This window comes from Kryptolebias marmoratus, linkage group LG21 (assembly GCF_001649575.2).
Source record: "Kryptolebias marmoratus isolate JLee-2015 linkage group LG21, ASM164957v2, whole genome shotgun sequence".
Classification (NCBI taxonomy): domain Eukaryota; kingdom Metazoa; phylum Chordata; class Actinopteri; order Cyprinodontiformes; family Rivulidae; genus Kryptolebias; species Kryptolebias marmoratus.
The window spans coordinates 17,312,180-17,336,525 of record NC_051450.1 but is presented as its reverse complement, the minus strand read 5'-3'; the positions used below and the strand labels follow the sequence as shown (position 1 = coordinate 17,336,525).

The 24,346-nt window shown below is 38.3% G+C and overlaps 1 protein-coding gene across 1 annotated transcript in view; it reads right to left on the bottom strand.

Annotated features, from left to right (window-relative positions):
* The window catches only part of kcnb2 (potassium voltage-gated channel subfamily B member 2), an 86,293-nt gene extending 62,337 nt beyond the window's left edge, over positions 1–23,956 (bottom strand). Inside the window, exons 1-2 of the mRNA XM_017406801.3 lie at positions 23,703–23,956; positions 22,216–22,909 (exon numbers count right to left, since the gene is read on the bottom strand). Coding sequence (XP_017262290.1) covers positions 22,216–22,800 — 585 coding nt within the window. The 5' untranslated portion in view covers positions 22,801–22,909; positions 23,703–23,956. The remainder of the gene's footprint in view (positions 1–22,215; positions 22,910–23,702) is intronic.
* Positions 23,957–24,346: the final 390 nt, after the last annotated feature.

Sequence of the window (24,346 nt, the reverse complement as noted above, 5' to 3'; positions counted from 1 at the left end):
ACAGTAGAAAAAAAATCTGTCATTTAACAATCATGAAAATATATTCAGATTTAGCAAACCGATGATAAAACATGACACAGTGCCACCCATAATGTGAAATAAATAGGCAGCCCTTATAAATTAAAATAGTATTTTAGATCGATAGTGAAATTTGTAGCTACTATAATTACACTATTCTGGATATGTTTTAAAAAATAATATTTTTTCCTCTATTTTAGAAAAACTTTGTTGTCCAGACAAGAATCAAATTTTCAGTCATCCAAAATATATAATCCTAACAAAGCAAAATGTCTTCAAGATACAAACAAACAAAACAAAAAAAGATAGTTGTCTTTGAATTGCTAAACAACATTCTGTTTATGTGTGCATGGATGCACTGAAAACAGCTTTTTTATTTCCACTTTGGAAAGTGGAAGTTGAAAAAAATAAATCATTGTTCACATGTGGAAAATAGGTGAAAACAACAGAAAAAGTTCAGTTTGCTAATTAATCATGTTACAGTAGACAGGGTTCAAAATATAATCTACGAACCTAACTTTGCAAAGAGTTTGTTATTTTGTATAGGACATTTTATATAAACTAACTTCTAATGTCAGAAAGAAAACTTGTTTGAAATAAAATACACACACCCACACACAAAAGTGTGTGAAGAAATATGAGTTTGCCTCATCTAAGCACATAACACGAGTGTAAAAACAACCACATGCACCATCATTAACAATTCTATCATTATAAAGTGTTCCTAACTATTATAGTATTACTTATCAAATGTATCAGCTTGCTCACAAGCATGTAAGACATCATATTACATGTTGTTCTAGCAATAATGTCTCGTGTTCAACATGCAAAGCAGCAGTAAACACGCCTAAACCACAGCAACTGCCGCATCCTGCAGATGCTGCTCCCATCGCTCCCAGTGAGAGTGTTAACTGCCTGTCTTAGGATGGGCGGGTGATGTCACTGACACTTTCCGGTGCACTGCTCTTGTAATGGAGTCAATTTAGCTTCATGCTGAGCCATTTTAGTCCAGCCTTACCCCATGAAGGACACATTAGTACCCCCACGTTCCATCCCACCATCTCGTTTCTTTTTCCCCATCGATCTTTTTTCTCTTACTGTTGCTCTGATTCATGCATTTACATTTTCTTATGCTGTGCTACAATTTGTAAGCTTGTGTCTAGCCCTCTTTTCAAACACCACACAGTTTCTGCGTGTCAATAACTACAGTTCAGCTGATAATGATAATGCCTTTCATAGATGTAATTACATTAAAGGGAAGGGAAACTGCAGAAATTATAGGCTTAGTATTTCTTGAAGAAAACCATATTGCCTGCTGGATTTTTGCCAGAATTTTAAACAAAAATCATCTCATGCTTAGAAACGACAGAGCAGTAGCAGTTTTTGTCAAATCTTGTATAAGACTTCAAAAAGTTAATCAGTTTTAGATATAAATCCAGTGATTAGTTTCTGAAAGATTTCTTAAATTATGTCAGGAGACATTTAACTAAAAGAGAGACTGCAAAGGTTAATATAAAAGTTTTAAAAGCATGTTTTATGCAATCTGTGCTTGAAGTATGTGTTGGGAATGAGTCTCAGGTATGATCACCCTAAATCTTAGTTCAAAATCTGTAAATGTGACTGAGTTACAGCAATTTATGTGTTTGATAAAGTTGCTTAGCTGGGGTGACCAACTTGAAATGGATTAAGCATTCGCAAAATGATTAGTTTCTGAAAGCTTCATTAAAATCAGTTCATTGGTTCATGAGTAATTTTGCTAATGCTACAGACAAATAAACAGACCAGATGGGCAAAAACGTTATCGCTGCTTCACTTTTGGTGTTGTGCGATTAAAAGCCCAAGTTTGATGCACATCAGTGGCACAATGATTATCAATAGTGCTTAGAAAACTGTGCACACCATACTCCCACAGAAACAAAAACACAAACGTTTCCTCCACATAACCGAAGAGTGTATTTTAGAATTAAATAAACCTCATTTTTTACTCAGTTGTGTTTCTTGGAAGCAGTTGTGTGGGAGAGCGATGTGTTTAAACGCCCCTGGATCTGAGTCCTGCTGCCTCCTTTGAAGCTGCTTTCACTTTAACCTCAGTCAAGTTTCACCTTCTCTTTGAACGCTCTTACTTTTGAAACTCCCAACTATAAACACGTGTGGCTATCCATCACTTTTAAAGCCAATCACGGTCAGTCCCTCTCAATCACGCCGTGTATCTATATGAGCTTATTGAAGCTTCTTTAGCTCCAGCTAACCTCCAGCTCTTCCTCATCCGTCTCTGCCTCCTGCATACCTACACACAGAGGGGATTAAATTATCAGGATGATGAAGTGATATTCATTTATTTCTGCAGCTGTGCTAAATTTGACTTGTTGCAGTGGAAACTGAACTTTAAATAGCCCACTCTGTTCTGTGTTCATGCCAGATTAACACTGGTGCATGCATGGCTCACTTTGTAATTTGTCTAAATTGCCTTAAGCAGTGGCATCAGATTAGGTGGTGTGATGACTCGCCCTCCTGCCGCTGTGGAGTTGTCATTCAACATCCACTCGTGCGAAGAATCTTCATGCACATCAACAGGGTCACGTTAACAACACAAATAAAACGAACACTTCTCAACAAGAAGAAGAAGAAGAAGCAGAAATGTTTTCATTTTCTAAATGGCACGAGCCCAACAATGATAAAATATTGGATATCAAGAGGTGTCCTTTACAAGGATGAGGTGAAGAAAGGGATTGTGGGTGGACATGTAGGTGGAAGCAATAGGATGTAAGAACATGCAACTGGTTTCAAAAAGAAAAAAAAAAAAAAGAAAGACAGCTAAAAGTATTAAAGGCTTGAAGGAATGCATATCACCCACCATCTTTCGTGCAGAGTTTAGACTGAGATATGTAGCTTTTTGTCAAATCTTAAAATTAACATTATGGGAAATCTCACACTGACTCTCAGCTACAACTACACCAAATTTTAGCTCGATATCTGTAAAATTGACCAAGTTACCCTTTAGCCATTTTAGGGTTTGCTAAGGTTGAATAGCTGTGGCGGCCATCTTGAATCCGCTCGATTCTAAAGGTTAATTAGCTGTAGATGTTCAACCAGTGATTACTTTGAGAGTTTGATTAAAATCCATATGCTGGTTCATGAGATGTTTTGCCAACACGAACACATGCACACACCTGCTCGCTCACACATACACACACACATATGCAAACACTGGCAAAATAATGAATTGATATTCTCTCTACGTACCACACAAATTGATATTTACAGTAATTAGTATCAGACAGGAAGTTTGAAACACAGCAGATCGTCACTTGTGGATGTCCTGGCTCTCTCTGTTGCGGCTTAAAATCAAGATGCTTTCTTTTTTTTTATGATGTCTTTGAGGGGCAGCAAACAGTTTACAACATGAACTGCAGATGTCCTTTTTGTGCTACAATATTGTGTATTATTAATAAATCTGTGAGCAAGTGCAGTGACTACAATGGTAGATTTGCAAATCGATCTGTTTTTGTCTACTGTCTGCATTAAAGTCCTGTGATATCAAGGCTTTTTTAGAAAACGTCTTAAATTTGTATTTATCTTTAAGTGAGTAGATGTGTTTGCATGCATACATGCACGATTTTTTGAGTTTTATTAGGCTGTGTAGTCTTTATGGCTGCAGTAAAAGACATTACTGAGAATAAAAGCCTTCCTACTTGTTGCCACAGGGCGCTGCACACTGTACGCTATTGTGCGTAATGTGTGTGTGTGTGTCTCTGTGTGTGCGCATGAGTGTGAGGGAATATCAATGCAGCACACTGCATCCAATCATGTTGAACATTGCACCAACACGTTGCAATTCAAGTGCTCCATTCATGAGAACGCACTGAATATTTTCTTAGTGGTGCATAACAGAAATGTCCGTTTATTCCTTTAATTTTTAAGCTTTAGAATAAGATGAGCTGAGACGGATCAAATATGAAGTGTACCATCTTATCAACTATAGATATCTAATCCATACTCTGACAAAGCACTCGTTCATATCCGGTAGGACCAGTGGAGCTCCGCTCTAAAGGAGGCGTCAGGACGGAGGATGTACTTGGATATGAAATATTGATAGACGGAACATTTACTTGAATTGCAACAAAGTGCTCGCACACAGAGGAGTGAAGCTTCGGAGTGAGAAAAAAAAATGGATAGAGCAATAACAGGGAAGTGCGAGAGCCGGAGAGGGTGAGGCAAGCTGCACTATGACAGTATAACGGACTGCAGCAGGTGGAGGAATAAAAGCCTATTATTATCAAGATGAGTGGTAGTCACAGCTTCATGGTGGTTGTGGATCTGCTTCTCGGGTAACTTTAGAACTCATCTCGAACTGCCTCACAGAGCATTAATATTAAAAAAGACGACCTTTAGGTGCAGATAATAGTTTCTTGTTAACTTATAAACTCTGTTCATTTCATCTGGAAGTTTCTTCCACATTGCTGTTGTATGAAATATGCTGGTATCTATCGCCTGCCCTCTCTCTTAGTGACTGCAAAATGAGGTAAATGTTTAATGACCAACTGTGCCAACTGGGCCTCAAAGTGCACAACACTTTGCGAAGCACATGTTCTGCTCTTTTTACCACAGAGTCCTGGTTTCCTCTAACAATAAGCAGCTGCACATGAATTTCCCACCTTAAAGGTCTTTTCTCCTTTTTTTTGCCTGACCATCCTTTGTGGCCTTTGTGGCATCTCCTTTTTCGAAGCTCGGCGCTTACGTCGTACCTCATATCTCATATATTTGTGTGAGCCACATTTGCATTTAGCTGACTTGGCAGGAAAAGCAACAGGGCGTGATTTACAGAAGTAACGAGCTCAAACAGAGGCACGGGAGGAAAAGCACCAGTTCAGGTTTTCAGATTCAGACATTAAGCCGTCTACTGAGGCAGAGCAATTATGACATGAACATTCTGATCAGTATCATTAACTCGATTAGTCACTAACTTTGGAAACAGATTTTGTTTTGTTTAAAAAATAAAAAGTGAAGGGGAACACCGTACAGGGGAACGATGAAGTTAAAATGCAACACAATGAAAAATAAAAAATATTCTTTCTTTTTTCCCTTCATTTTTTTGTTATTTTGAACATGATCGAGCAGAGAAAGTGCACTTTAAATTTTAAGGATTTGAAGTGCCTTTTTCATGCTTTTCTCTTACATGCTCAATTTTGTTACATTAAGTTGTCTTTGTTAAAGGTCTTTAAAATCTATGCCACAAAATGAAGCCCATAAAAGTTTATGAGTGCAGCTGCCTGGTTGAAAATAAAAAGTTTGATGTACTTCTTTTGGATTTCCTCCATTTCGCATGCACAAAAAATAAAAAAAAGTATTTGAAGCATGTATTTAAATCACTGTTCTTCTGAGTTTTAAGTTGATCTTAACAATAATGCAATGATTTAAAGCAGAAGTTAAAATATTGTAATATATATGTAATGCAATAAAGTCCCAAAGTATTGATGGAATCATAACTGTTGTAAATAATTTACATTTTTATTATTTTTAAAAGTCTTTTCAATAATGTGTGGTGTGGGTGTATGTTTTCATGTATCTGTCACCAAAATATCTAATGAACCAATGAACAAATGTTAATGAAACTGGAGGAAAGGAATCATTGGATATACATCAACAACTGAGTAACTTTTACAGTCAACCCATTCAATTCAAGATGGCTGCCACAGCCAGCTGCCCTTAAAAACACAAAATGGATATAATGCAACAGATTTTGCACAAGTTGATCTAAAATTTGATGGGTTAATCTCTGGGCCTGAGCCCCAACACATAATCTGACCACTAACAGATTGTGCAAGAGATTTGTTTAAAACTTTGCCATTAACTATAGGAGTCAACACTGATCAATGCATGTGCATGTAAAAGTGATTAACTTTTAGAGTCAATACAATTTAAAATGGCTGTCACAACTAATCAAAATTCATCAACACAAAGATGGGTACAACTCAGTCAATTTTACATATATTGTGCTAAAATTTGATGTGGTTGTAGCTGAGAGTTATCCACAAAACATACTCTGAATGTAATAGTGGGCAAGATTGTATTACATAGATTACAAGATTTGACCAAAACAGCTAAAACTCCATTCCTTTGTAAAGATGAGTTTACTTTAAAACTCTGATATGAAACTGTGTTTTACTACCTACAAAGAAAAACTAAAAAATTCAAGTTGCATTGTTTATTTAACATAAACTAAGATGACTGTGTGAGGGAATGCTGCTCATAGGTTCGTCACATGCATCATACAGTGATTTAAATCAGCGTTTCCCAAACTTTTTAGCATCTGACCCCAAAAATAACAATAGAAAAGCCTTATGACCCCAAATAAGGCCATGCTATACTACTTTTTCATTTATAACTTTTGTTCTGTCCTTTGTCACGATTACAGTATAAAAGAAAATTGGCTACTACTTTTTATTTTTTCATTTTTGAAGATTGTTTCAGGATCCTCACCTTGTTATTCTGTGACCCACAGTGGAGCCTCGACCCCAGCTTTGGGAACCACTCATAATATTTACTGTGATCGAAGTTAGAAGGTTTTGTGAAATGGAGCAAAACCATCTTTATGTGAAGCTCTAACTATTCGTCTCATCTTAAATTTTCGCTCTGAACAGAAACAGAGAATCCCATCGCTCCAGATTAAGCTTTGAGCCTCTGCAATCCACCCCCCCCCCCATCCCCCTTCCTCAATAAGCCTCTCCTTCGACCTCTTATCGCAGCAGAAAAACAGAAAACCACTTAATGAGCCCGCCTTTGGCCTCGCTTAGCCTTAATCAGATATTATGTCAGCATTTTTAATTGATTCTCTACCATGGTGAGCGTGTGATTGGTAGGATGAGCGACAGGCGGGACTGTTAATTTCTGTCCACAGACTCTGTGGTGTCGTCAGAGGGGATTAGGGTAGCAGCACATCAGGTTGGAGGGTGTGTCTGCATGTCAGATTGACAGGAGGCTGACTTTATACGTCTTTATGCTCCAGTTAATCCCTTCAAGAAGATAGACTTTGGCTTTCCAATTCAATTAGGGAAAAGTAATATACAGGCGTTTTTTTTTCTTTAGTGTTGAGTAAAACGAACAACGAACTGGTGCATCTTTTGAATAAACCAAAGTGGTGAACATTATTGTCATCCGCCGCCAAAAGCAAAGCAGCAATAATATTTTTGCTGCTGTCTGTGTGTGTGTGCGTTTGTCTGTAAAACATAAAACACTAGACAGATTTTAATAAAACTTTCCGAACGTAATCATTGGTTAAAAGTTATTAACTGCAGGAGTCAACCGAATTCAATATGGTTGTCACAGCTAATCAACATTAGCCAAAACACAAATGGCTAAAACTCAGTCAGTTTTACAGATGCTGAGATAGAATCTAATGTGGTAGAAGCTGAGTCAGCCTCAACACATTCTCTGAGTGCTAACACATCTTTCAAGATCTCACATTATTGCATTGTTATATCTCCATCCCTTCTCAGCAGAAGATGAGCTTAGTTCGAATCTCTGGCATGAAAGGCAGAGGGTGATATGCATTCCTTTGAGGAATGCTAGACCTTTATTTACACTGGTATTTATTCACAATTTAAACAAAATACAACTTTATACTGCTGGAGTAATTTCAGACAAATTCCTAATAACTCTTTGGGAATTCATCAGCTGTATACCCCTATAAATCTGACTGCAAACTCACAGGGGTGATAAAAAATCCTTACTACATTATGTAAATTTTCAGTTTTTTATTTGTTTGTTATCCAAATCAAAATCAGATCATCTTCTAATGTAAATACATGGGGAAAAAAGTCATCATTTTATGAATTCTACTTCACGCTATTTGAAATAAATATTAAAGCCCATGGTTTTATATGCTGTGACATGTAAAAACAGGAATAAATGCATGCTTAAATAATAACAGAGATGTTTTTTGTGCACCCAAGGGTGAATGAATAAGTGTCTTACACGATTAAATGCTTCGTTTTTTAATCCGCATTAGCCTTTACCCATTCATAATGCAGCTGGATGCTTAAATGAGATCCTCTAATCTCGGTGAAATTAGCTAATGAGAGGAAAACAACATCTGAATCTTTTTTTTTTCTCTGCCTGATAAAACTGATGTAATGTAATGATGTCTGCATTTTTTTAAATTCATGTGATAGTTCAAATCTTTTGAAGTGGAGTTCTGTCGAAAGGTTATAAACATTTAATACCGGATAGACATCTACAACTCATTAACTTTTGGAGTCAACCTCATTCAAGATGCCTACAACTCAACTAATTTTACAGATATTGAGCTAAAAATTGGTGTGGTAGTAGCAGAGCATAATCTTTAATACATTCTCCAGGCACTACACAATGTGATAATTTTGCTTAAATTTAGAGATTACTTATTAGAGTCAACCCTATTTGTCTGTAATAGCTAATAAACCACTGAATGCATTTTCATGAAATTGTCCGAATGTAATCATAAAAGATGCCTCTACAACTGATTAATGTTTGGAGTCAACCCAATACAAGATGGCTGCCACAGCTAATCAAATTTAGCACACATAAAATGGCTATACCGGAGGCAATTTTGCAGATTTTGAACTGAAGTTTGGTGTGGTAGTAGCTGAGACTCATCCTCAACACATATTCTAAGCGGTAACAAATCTCACGACATCTTGTAATATTGCATGAGATTGTGCAAAATGTCATTTACAAAGTTGGACTAAAAGAGCCAAAAAAATAGCTCAATTCTCATTATAAGATGAGCTTCGTTTAAAACTGGCCTGAACGGTGGTGGTTGCTATTCATTCCTTCGTTCATAGGTTTTTTTCAGAACCCCACTTCAAAAACATCCAAACTATCCCTTTATACTTATTTTAATCCTACTTTGAGATACTGCATGTTATATCTAAGATAAACAGATTTCTATCTCTAGCATGACAGGTTTTAACTGCAGCACTAATGCATTTTTAAGTAGGTATTTAAGCTGAACAAGATGGAGGAAAAGCACCACTTAAAAAGACAAGAAGTGCGCCACTGGAATTGTGACAAAGGCATGTGCTCCTTTGGCCTGTATCAACAGTCATCCATCAACATAAGTGTATTATTCACTTTCAGACACCTCACTCATTACTTTGAAACAGGAGAAAAAAGCTAAGGATGCTTTGGAGTCTCAGGTGGCCTTTAGATATTGTCACACTACTTAAGAGGGATTTATTACAAAACAAGTATACTTCAAAAATCTTTATTTGAGTCCGTGCCAGAAGGAGCTGCCAGCATCAGGAGTGTAAGTGTGGGTTGAACTCAGACTTACAGTGGGTACAGATTGCTAATAGAACACCATACAAAGCAAATGTAATGGAAAGTAACCGAGACAGTCCAAGAAATTAGGAGTGTCAAAGAAAAAAAAAAATGCGTGGCTCAGTTTTATTGCTTTTATAAAACTTACAGGATCTATAAAGTTTAATCTGGGTTGCAAGTAATTTACAAAAAATCTGAATTATTCAAGGTGAGAATACTACATAGACAATAAGACGTCTTACCCTCCATGAATAAAGGCTGGAGATGTACATTAGTAGCAGTCCAAATTGAAAGAAAAAGGATGACTTTTGATTGGAAGAATTAAAGCCAGACTTTCTTGTGTTTTTTTAAGGATATATTTTGAAACAACTGTCTAATGTTTCTCAATGCTTCTCATAGAGATTATCTGCTTTTGACTTATTTATTCAGCACATATGTCTCACGTAATTTTTATGTTTGTTTTTTTGGGATGATTGTAATGATGTTTTTGATGACTTTAATGTAATTCTACTAATGTTTTATTATGTAAAGCACTTTGAATGCCTTGTTGCTGAAATGTGCTATACAAATACATTTTTACTTACTTAATTTTTTTGTTATTGTCATTGCTGTTTGTTAAGTTACTTAACATTTGCCTGGGTAGAAATACATAATGCAGCCCTGGTATGTAGCTGGCACCTACAGGAACCAGGCTATATTATAAAATAACTTGTTACCTAGTACATACCTCATACTGTGCATGGTACACAACTAATACATACCTGGAAAGTAACAGTAACTGTTAAAAATTACAACTCCTTGTAAGGAGACTACAAAAAGGCGAAGTGTTCAGAACTTATGCACAACAGCGTTAATTCTAAGCATTCTTGGTGTAAATTTTTGCCTATAGCAGCTGCATGTCCAAGCATAATGTTCTGGTTTATTCATCATCTATAACAACTCCAAAGGAATCCTGACAACAGGAGGTATGGAGGTTATGCAGCATACTGTTAGATGAGGATGGGCACACACTTAAGTTTATTTTTGTCTCAATGTTAAACATATATGAAAGGCACCATGTAGCTGCAAATCCAAGGGCATATCCTGACCTATACATCTCTAGAAATGTAACTACATATAGCAGAGATGTAAATAACAACAACTACAACGTTTATGTGGTTAAACATAATCTTGTGCAGCAAACCTGTTTCTTGCACAAACACAGAGTTTGGACACTTGAGTGTAGAAGACCAGTGCAGTAAAAAAGGTAGAGATAAATTTTCAAATGTATCTCTGCTGTTAAAAATATGCACAGAACAGGAACACAGGAGCAAAGTATCTTTCTCAATAATCAGCGCTTTGGCTCTCGCAACTGCAGAATGATACATAAGTGTGCTGTGTAGATGCTCAAAAAGATACTTATCTCTTGCAAAAGCAAAAAACAAATGAGCTGCATCAATTCCACACATAAATTAACTTTTTATTTTAAACATATTTGATGATGGAATGATAGCTAATATTATAGCAATTGGTTTAGTCTCAAAAAGAATAAATCTGAAAGACAAAAATGTAAAATTTTGAAATAACTACAAATGGTTTTGTGTTGCAGAACATAAGAGGTCTTCAACCCATTCCATCCTAAAACTTCTTTTTTAAAACAGCACAAGACCGCAAGAAATGAAAGGCAGGATGAAGGGCAGAAATGTCTGCTCACGTTGTGGGAATGATAAAGGAAGGGTGTAAAAAAATGAACTTAGCAGTGAATCATTGGAAAAAGGTTACAAACAGGCAGAAAAATGGCAAAGGTTTGTGAAACTGATGCCAAATTTGGGAAAATAAGTAAGAAAATGTAGGCATGATTATATCCTGCAGCCAAAATAGAGAAATGACAAATACTGAAACATCAAAGAATTTGAGGCAGCAGCACACGTGATGAGCCACTGATGCTCCTTGGTTGAAATAAAATGAGACAAGTGGTCCATTCAGCATATGGTCGATACCTGAGAGTTGCCCTATCGATTGGTGAGGATTCAACCAAATGTCAGCACCAAAAGACCAGCATCTTTCATGATTCTGAAGTCATGAAAGACAGACTCTTCGTGAACATATATGTGCCATGATGTCAAACTACACCTCAGTCCAAAACATAGCATTCCTTAGTATTATTTACATTTGTCTACAGACAGAGGAAAAGCCACGCCTGCACGTGAACATTAGTGCAAACCAAAAGGCAGTGTAACCTTTTAGGTGTGTCAGACGCTGATCCTTTGGCCCATTGCTCGGCTTCCTGACATTGCCAAGGGTCACATGGTCTGAGTGTGTGTCTTTGTCCCTGATTGCCCTAAGGCTAGTCAGGTCTTCTTCCAGCCATTGGCAGTAAGCTGATTACAATCACACCAGGGAGCTAAAGAACAATATCAATGCTTCTTGTCACCTCGCCCGACTAAACACAGATAAATGGTTGATATTTATCACCCGCTGCCAAAAGCTTAAGGCAGACAATTATGTTTTTGCTTGTGTGTTACTGCGTGTGTTCATGCGTCTGTTTCCATATTCTCTCATGAACCCCTGAACAAATTTTATTAAGTAAAAATAATCACTGGGCATACATCTACAACCAATTAAATTTTGGAGTCAATCCATTTCAAGATGGCCACCATAGGCTATTTAATAATAGCGAATACAAAAATAGCAATAACTCTGTCAATTGTACAGATATTGAGCTAAAATTTGATGTGGTAGTAGCTGAGAGTCATTCACAACACAAACTGTACTTCGAGTGTGACATCTCTCAGAATTTCAAAGTTTAATCAAAACAGCTACAACACCATCATTTCTCAAACTAAGATGATCTTTGTCTAAAAATCAGCAGCAAGCTACGTACATTCCTTTAAGGCATGTCAGACATTCAATTAGTGATGTTTTAAGCAGCATAAAGGGAGAGTTCAGACTTTCTGAAATGGGGTTCTGTGGAAAAGTTATGAACAACTAATATCTTACTTCTTGTACATAAGTCTTTAAATTAAATTATGTTTAATTCTGACAAGTCTGACAAACTAACCATTAGTCCAAAATGGATTCCTGCTGGAAGTGCTACTGCTAGCTACGGCAGCAAATAAGCATAGAATTTGACGTATTAATCTCTATAACGTGAAACTGAAAATGATGCAAAGGATTATAAAATAAAGTTTGCATTATATGCTTTAAAATTTTAGAGCAAGAACTGTTAAAAACGGCAGCAATCCACTTTAGTCTTGACCTCAGTCGTTAGCTCTGTAATCTGGTCATTAATCTCTTAATTCTCAAACTGATGCCATTCAAGGAGATATCCACAACAGGTACAATATTAATTGTTTATAACTCTTCTACAAAATCCCACTTCATAAAAATCTGTTTTACTGCTTTAACTAAAAAAAAAAGTTGCTGTGGTCAACAGTGATGATTCAAAGCAGGATGCCTACATTCCACACCAAGAAGCAGAAGTATAATAATTTTTTCTGTCACTTCCTGGGGCGCTCAGAAGCAGCAAACGGCTGGGAGATCTGCCCGCAGTAATGCCAGTGGCATGATGACACAAAGCACAAAAAAATAAAAATAAATGAAGTAGGAACAGCTGAAAGACAGTGTATAAAGTCCAACAGAGACACTAAAAGTGGAAAAATACAAGTAAAGCTTGGGAGGCTGTCCAAATTTAAAACCCGCAGTATTAAGCATATTAATTTTTACCCTCACTGAAATATTTTCTTTCATGTATGCTCAAAACCTCCCTCATAGAGAAAAGAGTTTTGCTTAATCTTGTCCATTTTACAAACCCAGCACCTTTTCTGCAGCTGATAGATCTTGTGATTGACCCGGAGAGCTGTGACACAATTTCACTTCCTCTTTCTTCATTTCAGATAATTTCCAACAAATGAGGCCTACTGGAGCGACTGTGTTCAAAGATGACTGCGTGAACTCACCAAAACACTGCAAGAAAAACTTCAATTTTAGTGTACTCAGAGCCACTTGTTATGAGTGACACAAAGAGGAAATTACCAAAGACACTTAAATGGACTCAGGAAAATCAATCCACTGATTCGCACTTTAAGGGGAAGTTTCAGTCATTAAAATATAAAGCGTGCTGGTTAATGTCGAGCAAAAGCATTTATATTAGATTTGCATTATGGTTTGGTTGTGGGGGCTGAAGGACCAGCTGCTCTGCATCTCACATAGCCTGTATAAGGAGGAAATGCTCCCTGAGTGTCAACGTGTCATCACAGCACACCATGGTTGTCATGGAAACCATACAAACACATTGTTTCTAAAGTGAGAAGGAAGTACAGTCATTACATATAACTATTTTTAAATATGTATCAATGACATTTGATAATATCACAGGTTATTTATGTTTGAAAGGACTTTCTAAAAGAAAATTTCTCAGGTTCTAATCGTTATTCTTCACCGCTGGTGTCTGTGCATGTGCTTGTGTGCCTCACTGTTAACAAAATACCTCATGAACCATTAGGCAGATTTTAATAAAACTCTCAAAGTAATCAATGGATGTACACCCACGACTCATTAACTTTTGGAGTCACCTCAATTCTAGATGGTAGCCAATCAGCCTTAGCAAACACAAAAATGCCTATAAGTCAGTCAACTTTACAGATATTGAAATAAAATTGGATGTGGTAGGAGCTGAGACTCAGCCTCAACACGTACTTCAAGTGCTAATACATCTAGCAAGATCTTGCCAAATAACATGATCACATCATGCATCACGTCATTTACAAGGTTTGAGTAAAACGGTTATAACTTCTCTTCTCATTATAAGATGATCTTAGTCTAAAACTCTGTCATAAAAGGCAGTGGTCAACTTAAATTCCTTCAAGGAATGCTAAACCTTCAATTCTAAATATGGATTACAAGTAGTTTTTGAATAAGTTAAAAATATTTAAAAAGAACCCATATTGTTAATACATATATCACAATTAAAATCCATGTAGATGTTTTATCCACAAGCTTCAGGCCACCACCGTGTTGTAGCTCTGCAGGAAAGTGGCCAAAAAACTCTTCTCTACCCACTGGTGATCAATCACAGACGTGACTGATAAAGAGCCAAATGTAAAAACACCACAATGAATACCAATGAACTTCTACGTCAGGGCCCTCAAGATCGAGCAGCAAATGGGACCATAAATTAGTTTTCATTCTGCAAAGATTTAAAGATAGAAATGTTCAGAAAACTGAAAAAAAAAAAGAAAAAAAAGCAGCAAAGGTAAGAGGAGCAGGAGTCATAAGATGAAGTGGAGTAGTAGTAGTTGCGATGGTGATAAAATATAAAAGGAAAAAAGCGGCAGCTGTGCAAGGGAAAACGTAGAGGAGGTGAAGGGTATGAAAAAAGAAGTGGCAGGGAGAGCGAAGAAAAAAAAACAGCATGACACTCAAAGCGTGGCATTCATAAAAAGCAAGTTCAGCAGTATTTGAGAGTTTTCAGATAAGGATGTGTTTACATTTTGAGTATGGAAACTCATGCTTGTGTACTGCTGAGTGTGTAATATCTGTGAACCTGTATGTATAGATATAGAAGGCTGGACTCGAGCTTAGAGTGTATTCTTACATGTGAAGAGGGATTACCGAAGCACATAATGGACACCTGGTGTTCAAAGCGCTCAGAATGAAGACTCCCTCACACCCCTGTCCTCTCTACATCCAATTCCCAATGCCTTCTGGGATGAGGAAAACACCAGCACTCAAGATGAACAAATGTCCCCAGAGGTGGCCGTGGAGGCCATGAGCATGGGGACGGCGAGAAGACGAGGAGGCCAGGAGGAGGAAGGAACACATTAGCCTCTTACCCTGGGTGTCACTCAAAGTGGCAGCACCCGGCCAGCGCTGCTACTGGCTGCTGGTCCACACACAGCCTCCTCTACCCTTCACGGAGATTTATGTCTCATTCTGAGGGCAGACAGGCAGATCTGGGGCTTTTCACCAATTTGGTCTAATAGTCTTTTAGATAAGGAAATGGCAAACCATAAAAAATAATCCTTGCTTAAAGTGACTATGAGAAAGGCTTTGATCTGTGCATATTACCAAAATTAACATTTTTAGCCACAATTATCCCCTTTTATTACAGAAAAAGATACAACTAGAGATGACTCAATTCAATTTAAGTATCTGAAATGCTGTGTTGTTTTAGCAGACAGGGTACATGATCAAAGAAATACATAAAATTAGCACATCTTAACATCACATTACAAGATGGAGGTGTGTTAGTACGACAGAAAGTTACTAACTTTGTCTGCAGAAGTTGTGCTTAAAAAATCTAGCCGTGATTAAACTTATAAGTTTGTCATATTGTGTGGTCTTTATGTCCATTTTTCCTGCATTTGGTTCATCCAACCTTGTTGTGCCTTATGACTGTGAAGTTACAAAAAAAAAGATAACATTTTTGCATTAACTCACAATTTATTTATTCTATCACCCAGTGTTTAACAATTAGGAAAGAAAATCTGATATAAACAGGCTTTTATGACTTGTTTTAAATTAAAGTAAAAAGTTGTTTGGCTTCAGGGAGATGTTAGGCTTCATCTTCCCTATCACCTCTTTCATTGATTTCAGAAATACCAATAGGACAGGTTAACGATGCATGAACATTATCTATAAATGTAATTGCAGTAGTAAAAGGCTCAAAGTTAAAACACCTCTGTGAAAATGCTCTGGGGATGGGGATAACAGGTGCATTTATTTATGAGACCTCAGCCATCAGGCCTCTAACACCATCTGCCCACTCATTAGCCCCGGCTTGTATTGAACATGTTGCTTAGACTTGTAGCACACCTGTTATTGCCTCACCTTTCCACTGCTTTAATGGTGAAAATAACATATTTAGAGTTAGCTGCGCCTCATGAGCTCCACTTAACGATGGCTCCTTTTATGAATCACGTTTGGTAAAGTGCAATAAGCCTTTACACAGACCAGAAAGCTCCTTTGGGACATCAGTGTCACTGAGCTGCATGCTGACTTTAATTCCTCTGCAAGATCCAACTTGTAATCAAAAAGAAAGACAGCATGGAGCAATTTGATTATATATGCAAGGGGGGGGGAGCATGGACAAAACAGTGGTTTGCATTTGTTGCATCTGCAGAAGGCAGTTTGACTTAAAAATAGGATGTAAAAGCAAAGTGCTCTGCATTTATAGCTTGTTATTTGGCTTTCATCACACGCACCCTTTAAATCTGTATCTGTGAACTTAGATGTAACAAACTTTATTTTGATGAGTAATGTGTCTTAGGTTTTCATTTCAAATTGACTCAAGCTTCTTAGTCATGAGAACAATTTTCAGAGCATTTGAAATTAGAGATTGTGTTTGAGAAACTGCTGATTCTAAGAACCTGCTGTGTGTTTGTTTCTGGACGAGCACTAACAGCAAAAAACAAACATCAAAAGCATAAATATAAACTAAATTCACAAAAGACAAATTGATAGTTAAATCTTAAAGTTCAGACCTGAATGACAAGCTAACAGATAGTTTAAGCAGGGCCAAGACTAAAAAGTTTATTGCTGCTGTCTAAAAACAAGCTGAAACTCAAAAATATTTAATATACTTCAGTTTCACATTAGACAGTCATTTACATTCAACTTTGTGGTTATTTGCAAGTGGAAATAACAATGTGCATTTTATCATCAGTAACAGAAAATTAAGACCATGGTATATGAGGGACTGGGTTTAAGTGTGTCCTGGAACATCCACATGATAAATAATGCTGCTTCAATTCAGGGGCCATAAGAACTCATGCCACCTATAATCTAGGAGGTTCTCTTATCTGATTATGAATGCGAGTAAAGAGGATTTAGGTGCCACTGCCTAAATGCTTGGCTGTACTGATTAGAAGCCTGTTGGAAGGGTTACATAACTAGAAAACTAGAGAAGAGAAGGTGCACTCTTCCTAAACTCTGGATCATGGCAACTTGCTAAAGGTTAAAAAAAAATCATACTGGAATGTAAAGACACCAAACAACAAAAACAATAGTTCAATAAAACTGGCAAACAAGATTAAGGTAGTTCTTCTTTAAAAATGCAATGGTGTATTCATTGAAATTTCTAAAAGCTTGCCACAACTTGTACAATTTAAAAAAAAATCAAAGAAAGTCTGCTTGATTTTGATCCACACACTGAAGAGCCCATTGGACGTTTTGCTGACTAAAGGACACACACTCATGTTTCCCCTCATCTTGGACTTGTTGGCTGTCAGAATCGACATTGGTGTACACATGAGGCTTGCCTCGGCGCGCTAAAAGCTGGCAGAAAACAACAGGCGATTGGAAAGAGGCAGTCTGCTGAGATCTGAAGACGGTGCAATGGAGTTACGGCACAGCAGCATGCTGACAGTGTTTGTAGTGGACTGACTCCGGCTGCTTCCAAGCGTGGCAGGACTGAACAGCAAAGGACTGCACCCATGCAGTCTTATTGCTTATTTCCACAAGCTAGACTAGCTTATTAGATAATGGGGAGAGTAATGGTGCAAATCCACATTAAGAGCAAAAACAAGGCTAGACATGGCCTAAGTGTGGGGGGTGTGTGGCTGGCTGACTAGGCAGGGAAGGTGGAAGAACAGAAAGAAAGATTGATCTCTTTAAAATGCTTCAAATCCATTATTTTCTAGGGCCGGCTAATATTGACAAGACATCCTAAAAGGTTTGCAGCAGTAAAACTTTCACTTGTGTTAAAGATGTAGATTTTGTATTACTATTATTTGGAAAGTCACCATTTTTAATAATATATCATAATAAAGCTAATGTTAGTTTTGAACATGGAAACATGGTATAAAGGCTACAAATAAGAATCAAATTATGATCCAAAGAAAAAAAAGTGGCTCTTCTGGTAAAGTGAGAGCTCTTACAAAGTGGGGTTTGTGGAAAGGTTATGAACAATTATCGTACCTGGTGAAGCTAGATTTTTAAATAACTTCAAAGAAGGGTGAAACCCAAAGTGGATCACTGCCATTTAAAATAACTCCAATCGCAACAATTTCAGAGCGGTTCACGTGAAAACTGTTTTATAAAGCTTTACTTTACTGTTACTTTGGCACAACAGTTCTGCGCATAGAAATAGCATCAATAGCAGCTAGCTGTAGCAATTCTGGTGCAGAGTAGGGCAATTCTGACAGGATAATCATCATCATTTCAGCTAGAATAACATTGTAATAAAAAACTGACAATGTTTTGACAGTTTATAAATAGTGTTTGCATAAACTACTATCAGATTTACAACCCACTTGGGTCTTGTTCCAGCTTGGACTAGCGATTAGTTTGGCAATCTAGACAGAATTAAGACATTTCTCCAAACTGAGTTCATTCAAAGAACTATCTACAACAGGTAAGATATCCCTTACAAAAAAATCCCATGAAAATCACATGTGACTTTCACATGTGATCACATTTCCACATGTAGAAAATGGGAATAACATGTGGAAATATCTGATTTTTTTGTGGATTATGTGAACCACATGTGGAAAAGGGGAATCACATGTGATCACATGTGAATTTCGTGGGATTTTTTTGTAAGGGATTATTATTAACATTTTCATAAAATCTCACTATAAAAGATCTGAACTATCTCTTTAGAGCTCTCACTACATTACTTCCCGGGTAGAAAACATTTCATTGTTGTATATACACACACACATCTGCTCTCATGTTTATGCAAACACACACACAATACACACACAAATCATTTGAGACACTGAAGTACACTGGATAAAGAAAATGTGAGCTTCAAAGGTACAGTTCCACACACCGGGATCCATCTTTGCATAAGTGCATTTACACAAAAATATGTTTAAGTAAGGGTCATGGAGATTAAAATTTTTGTAGCAATGATGTAATTTGGAAACGACTTCCTCGAATAAGCTTGTGCTAAATGCATTTGCCGTATAACGACACTTGTGACTCATCGCAAACAAAAACGTTCACAGCGGCTCAGATCCATCTGACTAAACTCTAGTGCTTCCTTCTAAACAAAAATGTTGCACCTCTAATGCGAAATTTTACCAAAACCTAAAACTAATTTTAACAAAAACTAAAACTTATTAGGACAAAGGCTTTTCGTGTTAAATTTCAAGGTCACTAAGTTCTGCAGTTTGAATTGAAATAGCTTGTGAGAGAAGTTCAGCACCTGTAAGCTACATGTTGGCCAAATCTTAATTTCCCTTCCAACATCCAATCACAAACTATCTTAACTAATTCCTAACTGACACTACAACTATGGTGCTTGAGTATGTGTGTGAAGGCTTTAAATGGTATAAAAACAGGACATTTGGTGGTTCCTGAAGCATCTGTCAGTGAGACGTGAAGAAAATACTCTGTAGGTTGTGAGATGGGCTCTCTGGACCGAGTTTGTTTCCAACAAGATGCCACAAGACCCCATTCGTTTGATTTCAGGGTGGTTTAATGACAGGGTGAACATCTTTTTTATTTCATAGAACCATTCTGAAGCACAATTGACTGCACAGCTATGTCTGTAAGATATTGCTGTTAACATGTGGAGAGCGTCAACGTAATAACTGTGTGAATATCATCATTTAGAGGACACTGTGTTGTAGCAAAATGATTATTATTTACTGTACCTGTTAGTGATCAAAATGTTTTAGCTGATCAGCATAAAACTCTTGCCTGCACAATCCATAAATAGTTGTGCGCATTTTGGGGAAGCAGGACCCACAAAACAGTGTGCAATTTCCTCAGGAAAGCCAGCAAATAAGTAGACTCAAAAACGGTGCATAATGGTCTTCACACACTCAACAATTTGCCACTTGGGCAACCCTGATCTCTTTTGTACTTAGCCAAAATGTGCCTCAAAGTTTGACGAGCTTCTAATTATTTTCTTTAACCCTATTTTACAACAAACCAATCACCTGGGAGTCCTAGACACAATGATCTCTCTGCTCCCCCTTATTCCTCACACAATGAAGCACTTAACCACAATTTACACAAGAACACAAAGAAGCCCCTGCAGCTTTGCCCATTTCATTCATAATTCACTGAAAAAAAGTTTGCAAACGTCAAGCTCAGCAACCTGAGCCTAACTTACATGACTGCATCTATTACGTCAGTCAAGCCATTCTTCTGCCAAGCTCTTTTTCTTCTAACTCTCCTGCGTCACTTGTGGCTTTTAGCCACCACCTTTGGTACGACGGTCGCCGAGGTTTCATCTTTTCAGTCCACACTCCCAAGGCATGCGCGCCTTAAATTAAATCGTAGTTTTATTGACCCTGTTGAAAAGGTCAGTTCTTTCATGCTTAACCTTCATCTGGGGCCAAAAGGGCTTTAGGTGGCATAAAGCAGCAGAACCAGCTCTAATAATTGATGGAGACTGCGTGGTAGAAAAGGGAGAGGGACATGTCGGTGCCCAAGGCTGATTGCATTTGACAAAGGGCTTAAGTGACCTTGTATGAAAGCATATGGTTGCACGTCAGCCTAGTAATGGCATTTCTTTAGTTGAGGGTTTTCAAAAAACCTCACTGCCTGATGCGTGCCATGTAAAAAGGCTTCCCTGACCTCAGGGAGCTGCCATAAGACAGTCCAGCAACCATAGTGCTCTGCACTGAAAGGTTCTTTCAGTTGTGATAGACTGAACTATCAGAGTCTTAGTCAAGTTCTCTTCACAGGGCTGTCAGCAAAAATGGTAATGCAATTTGACCTAGAATAGAATTTCTCTTAAATGAATCAAGGGTTTCCCCCACATAATAGTGTACAGGTCAGCGAGATGTGTCTGGAGTCTAACAGAACTGTATTGAAGAGTAAATCACTTTGAATATCACGCAACAGCAGCATACCAAATTACTCAACTGCTGCTGCCTGAGTTTGCCTAAATTAAGTATTGGCAGTCTTTGTCTAATTAATTCATATGGCACACAGCTTCCCTTTAAGGGTCGAAAGCAGATTTCAAGCTCAAGCAGGATCCTTGTCAGTCGTCATTACTGGTTGATTAATGGAAAAACAAGCCAATCTTACAGGAAGGAGGGAAATTGCATATAATAGCCAATAACAACAGAGCTGAATCCCTTGCATTTAGACCCATTACTGTTTTGTTTTTCCTTTTAAAATATTAACAGCCTAATAATATTTGAGCACCATTGGTCTGAAATTGAATCCAGCATGGTTTACAAGCAATGATACAATCTTTGAAGTGGAAAGGGTCACAAATGATTCACCACCACGCACAGACAGGACACCAAGAGCTGTGTTTATCACTCAGTAGGGATGATGTTACTTCGATCACAGATAAAACGCTTTGTGTCTGTAATTTGCAGACATGGAATACAATCCCAGCACTGCACAGAAAGAAGATAAGGACCCAGGACAACAATGTTAAATGTCAGTAACTGGATTTCATCGAGACTGACATGTCTTGGACTGAGTCAGAGTGGGAATCGTACAGGGAAGTGAAAGAAGTTTTGTCACCTTCGAATGAGTGTGAAACGAAAATTTTACAAACTGATTCAGCAGTTTAAATGATGCAAATCAATTATTAGTCATGTGACAACCTTTTGCCATCATCCCATCATTTCTTTTGCTCACAATCAGATCTAGAGAGAAGCACATCTTGTGTATACTGACAATATATAAACAAAATAATCTAAAGCACAAACAAATAATGTTTCCAAACCCTTTTTTGTTTTCATTTCTGCTCACATATATCCTATCTTTTCTCCCTTTGCACTCATGAAGATGTTTATTGACAACCCCTAACAAATGCTCCTACTGGCTGTACAAAATTCAGACCGATGAACTCATGTTTTACAGTTCATGTGGGAGTTGTTCTTTAACAAGCATGCCTGCTATGTGTTATTATGCAACCGGAGCGTGTTGAGCTATGATTGCGAGCGGGAAATGTGAGATCGAGAGGGTGCGATCTCGCTTTCAGTTTCGGATTCCTACCTTGGCAGCCACAGAGGAGCTGGGCTTCTCCAGGAGATCCCACAGTTTCTTCCTCTTATCTGGGCAGCAGGTGTTATCAAACTCTCCCTCCCCCTCCCTCTCCCTCATTGTCTCAGCCTCCCTCCGCAGCTCCTCGTTCATCTGCTCTTTCTTCTGGTGGTATCGGGCCTGACAGCACGACTCCAGGTAGATCTCATCAATCCCCCAGTAGTCCAACTCCTGACCAAAGGAAAGGGCACACATCTCCTCCATCATGTGCAACTTGCCCGTGCGGTAGAAGTTCAGGATGGAGGTGAAGGCCCCCGGGTGCCGATCGAAGAAGTACTCGTTCTCGTTCAGGCTGTAGTCGTCGCAAATCTCCATCAGGGACTCATGGGTGTTGCAGTCTCTGAGTTTGCCGAGCCGGGTCCTGGGTAACCGATCCAGGGTCCGCCAGAGAACCTCGTGGTTCAGACCCCCTACGTTAAGGCGGACTCGGCGGGAGCGAGCTTTGGTGCGGATGATGTCTATCGGCTCGGGGGGCAGCGGGGGCGCAGTTCGGACATTGTTGGGTTTAGGTCCAGCAGCTCCGATCTTTTCAGCCATGATGAACGGAGGAGAGACTTACAGACAAAAAGAAAAAGAATGAAAAAAAAAAGAAGTCTAAAACTTTTCAGCTATTGTTGAATCTTTTTTTAGGCAAGTCCATCCATGGCTGAGGAAACAAAGGAGACAGGCTGTAAGACAGTGGCAAATAAAAACCATTGAAAAACATGTTTCAGCATCCAAACAGAAGTGGTAAACAGTCTTTGGTAACAACAAACGTCAGTCAAAAGTTCTGACTGGTGCACAGCGTTATCGATCCCTTTCATCACATTTCTTTGTTGGAGTTAGACACAATCAATGATTTTGTTTTAACAGTCAATATGAATGGCTTTGCTCTCTAGCCTGGCACAGTTTCTTTGTTTTGGTCAGCTGGAGCCCCACTCTGTGTGCAGAGAAACTATCTGGACAGAGGATGCATGTGTGGCAGAGATTCCTGGAGTCTTATCTCATTTACTTTTACAACATTTTCATATTTCCTCTCGTGTAAAACTTCCTGCCAGGAATTTGTTTACACCCTTTGCAGACTATTCAAACAATTATTCACTTTTTTTAAAAGTGGAGAGTGATTTTAATCAGAAATAAGACTATTTTACTCATGATAAGGGGCATTGTGAGCAAATTCTAATTATATTTGCCTGATTTAAATACAAATGTACTATAGGGTCTGATAATTTTACAATTTAAATGTATAAAATGTGTTGATGTGGAAAGTAAAATAGAAAATAAATCGTTTAATCTATACATCTGTTTTGATTTAAACAGCAAATACTGCAGCATACCTGTTACACTACAACATCACTGCCCAGTCCACCTACATTCAGTATCAGCCCACAAATTCGCTTTTGACTCAGTTTTAAAGTCATGTTAGACGCAGAAAACGGTGTGGAAAGCATAAATCTCACCTTGCCGCGGTAGACCACCCTTTGCATGCAAACTCTCCTCTGGTTTCTGAGGGAGAGGAGGATGAAAAGGGAGCCGGGATCCCCCTGTAGTTAAGCGGATACGGCTGGACGGAGCTCTCCGCGGAGCTCTGATCGCGCGTCCCGCATCGTGATGAAAATGAGAGATGATGATGATGAAGAAGAAGAAAAAAAAAAAAAACCAACAACCTCTGATTCAGAAGCGATCACATGGACAGCCAGAGCCGTTTAGCCATCGGAACACTGGGGAAACAAGAGTCCCCCTCCTCCTTCCCCACCTCCTCCTCCTCCTCCTCCTCACTCACTCACTCCTAAAAGCTTGCAGAAGACGGGCTCGCTGAATCAATGCGGACGTGAAGCGGGATGAGCGAACTGCGGAGTGTCCCGCTGGTTACTACAGAGGAGAGGCGCGCGCGCACAGGCTGCACCACGCGCAGCACACAGACCCAATCAGCACCGGGCAGCAGGTTGGAGCCGATCACAAGAAAAAGACTACAATTTATTTTTGGGGGGGCGTATTTTCACTTTTAAATGATATAAATTAAAGGCCGAGCAGTCCCAGGGGGAATGCATATCGCCCGGCGCCTTTCACTGCCACAGGTTTAGACTAAGATCATGTGCGCACG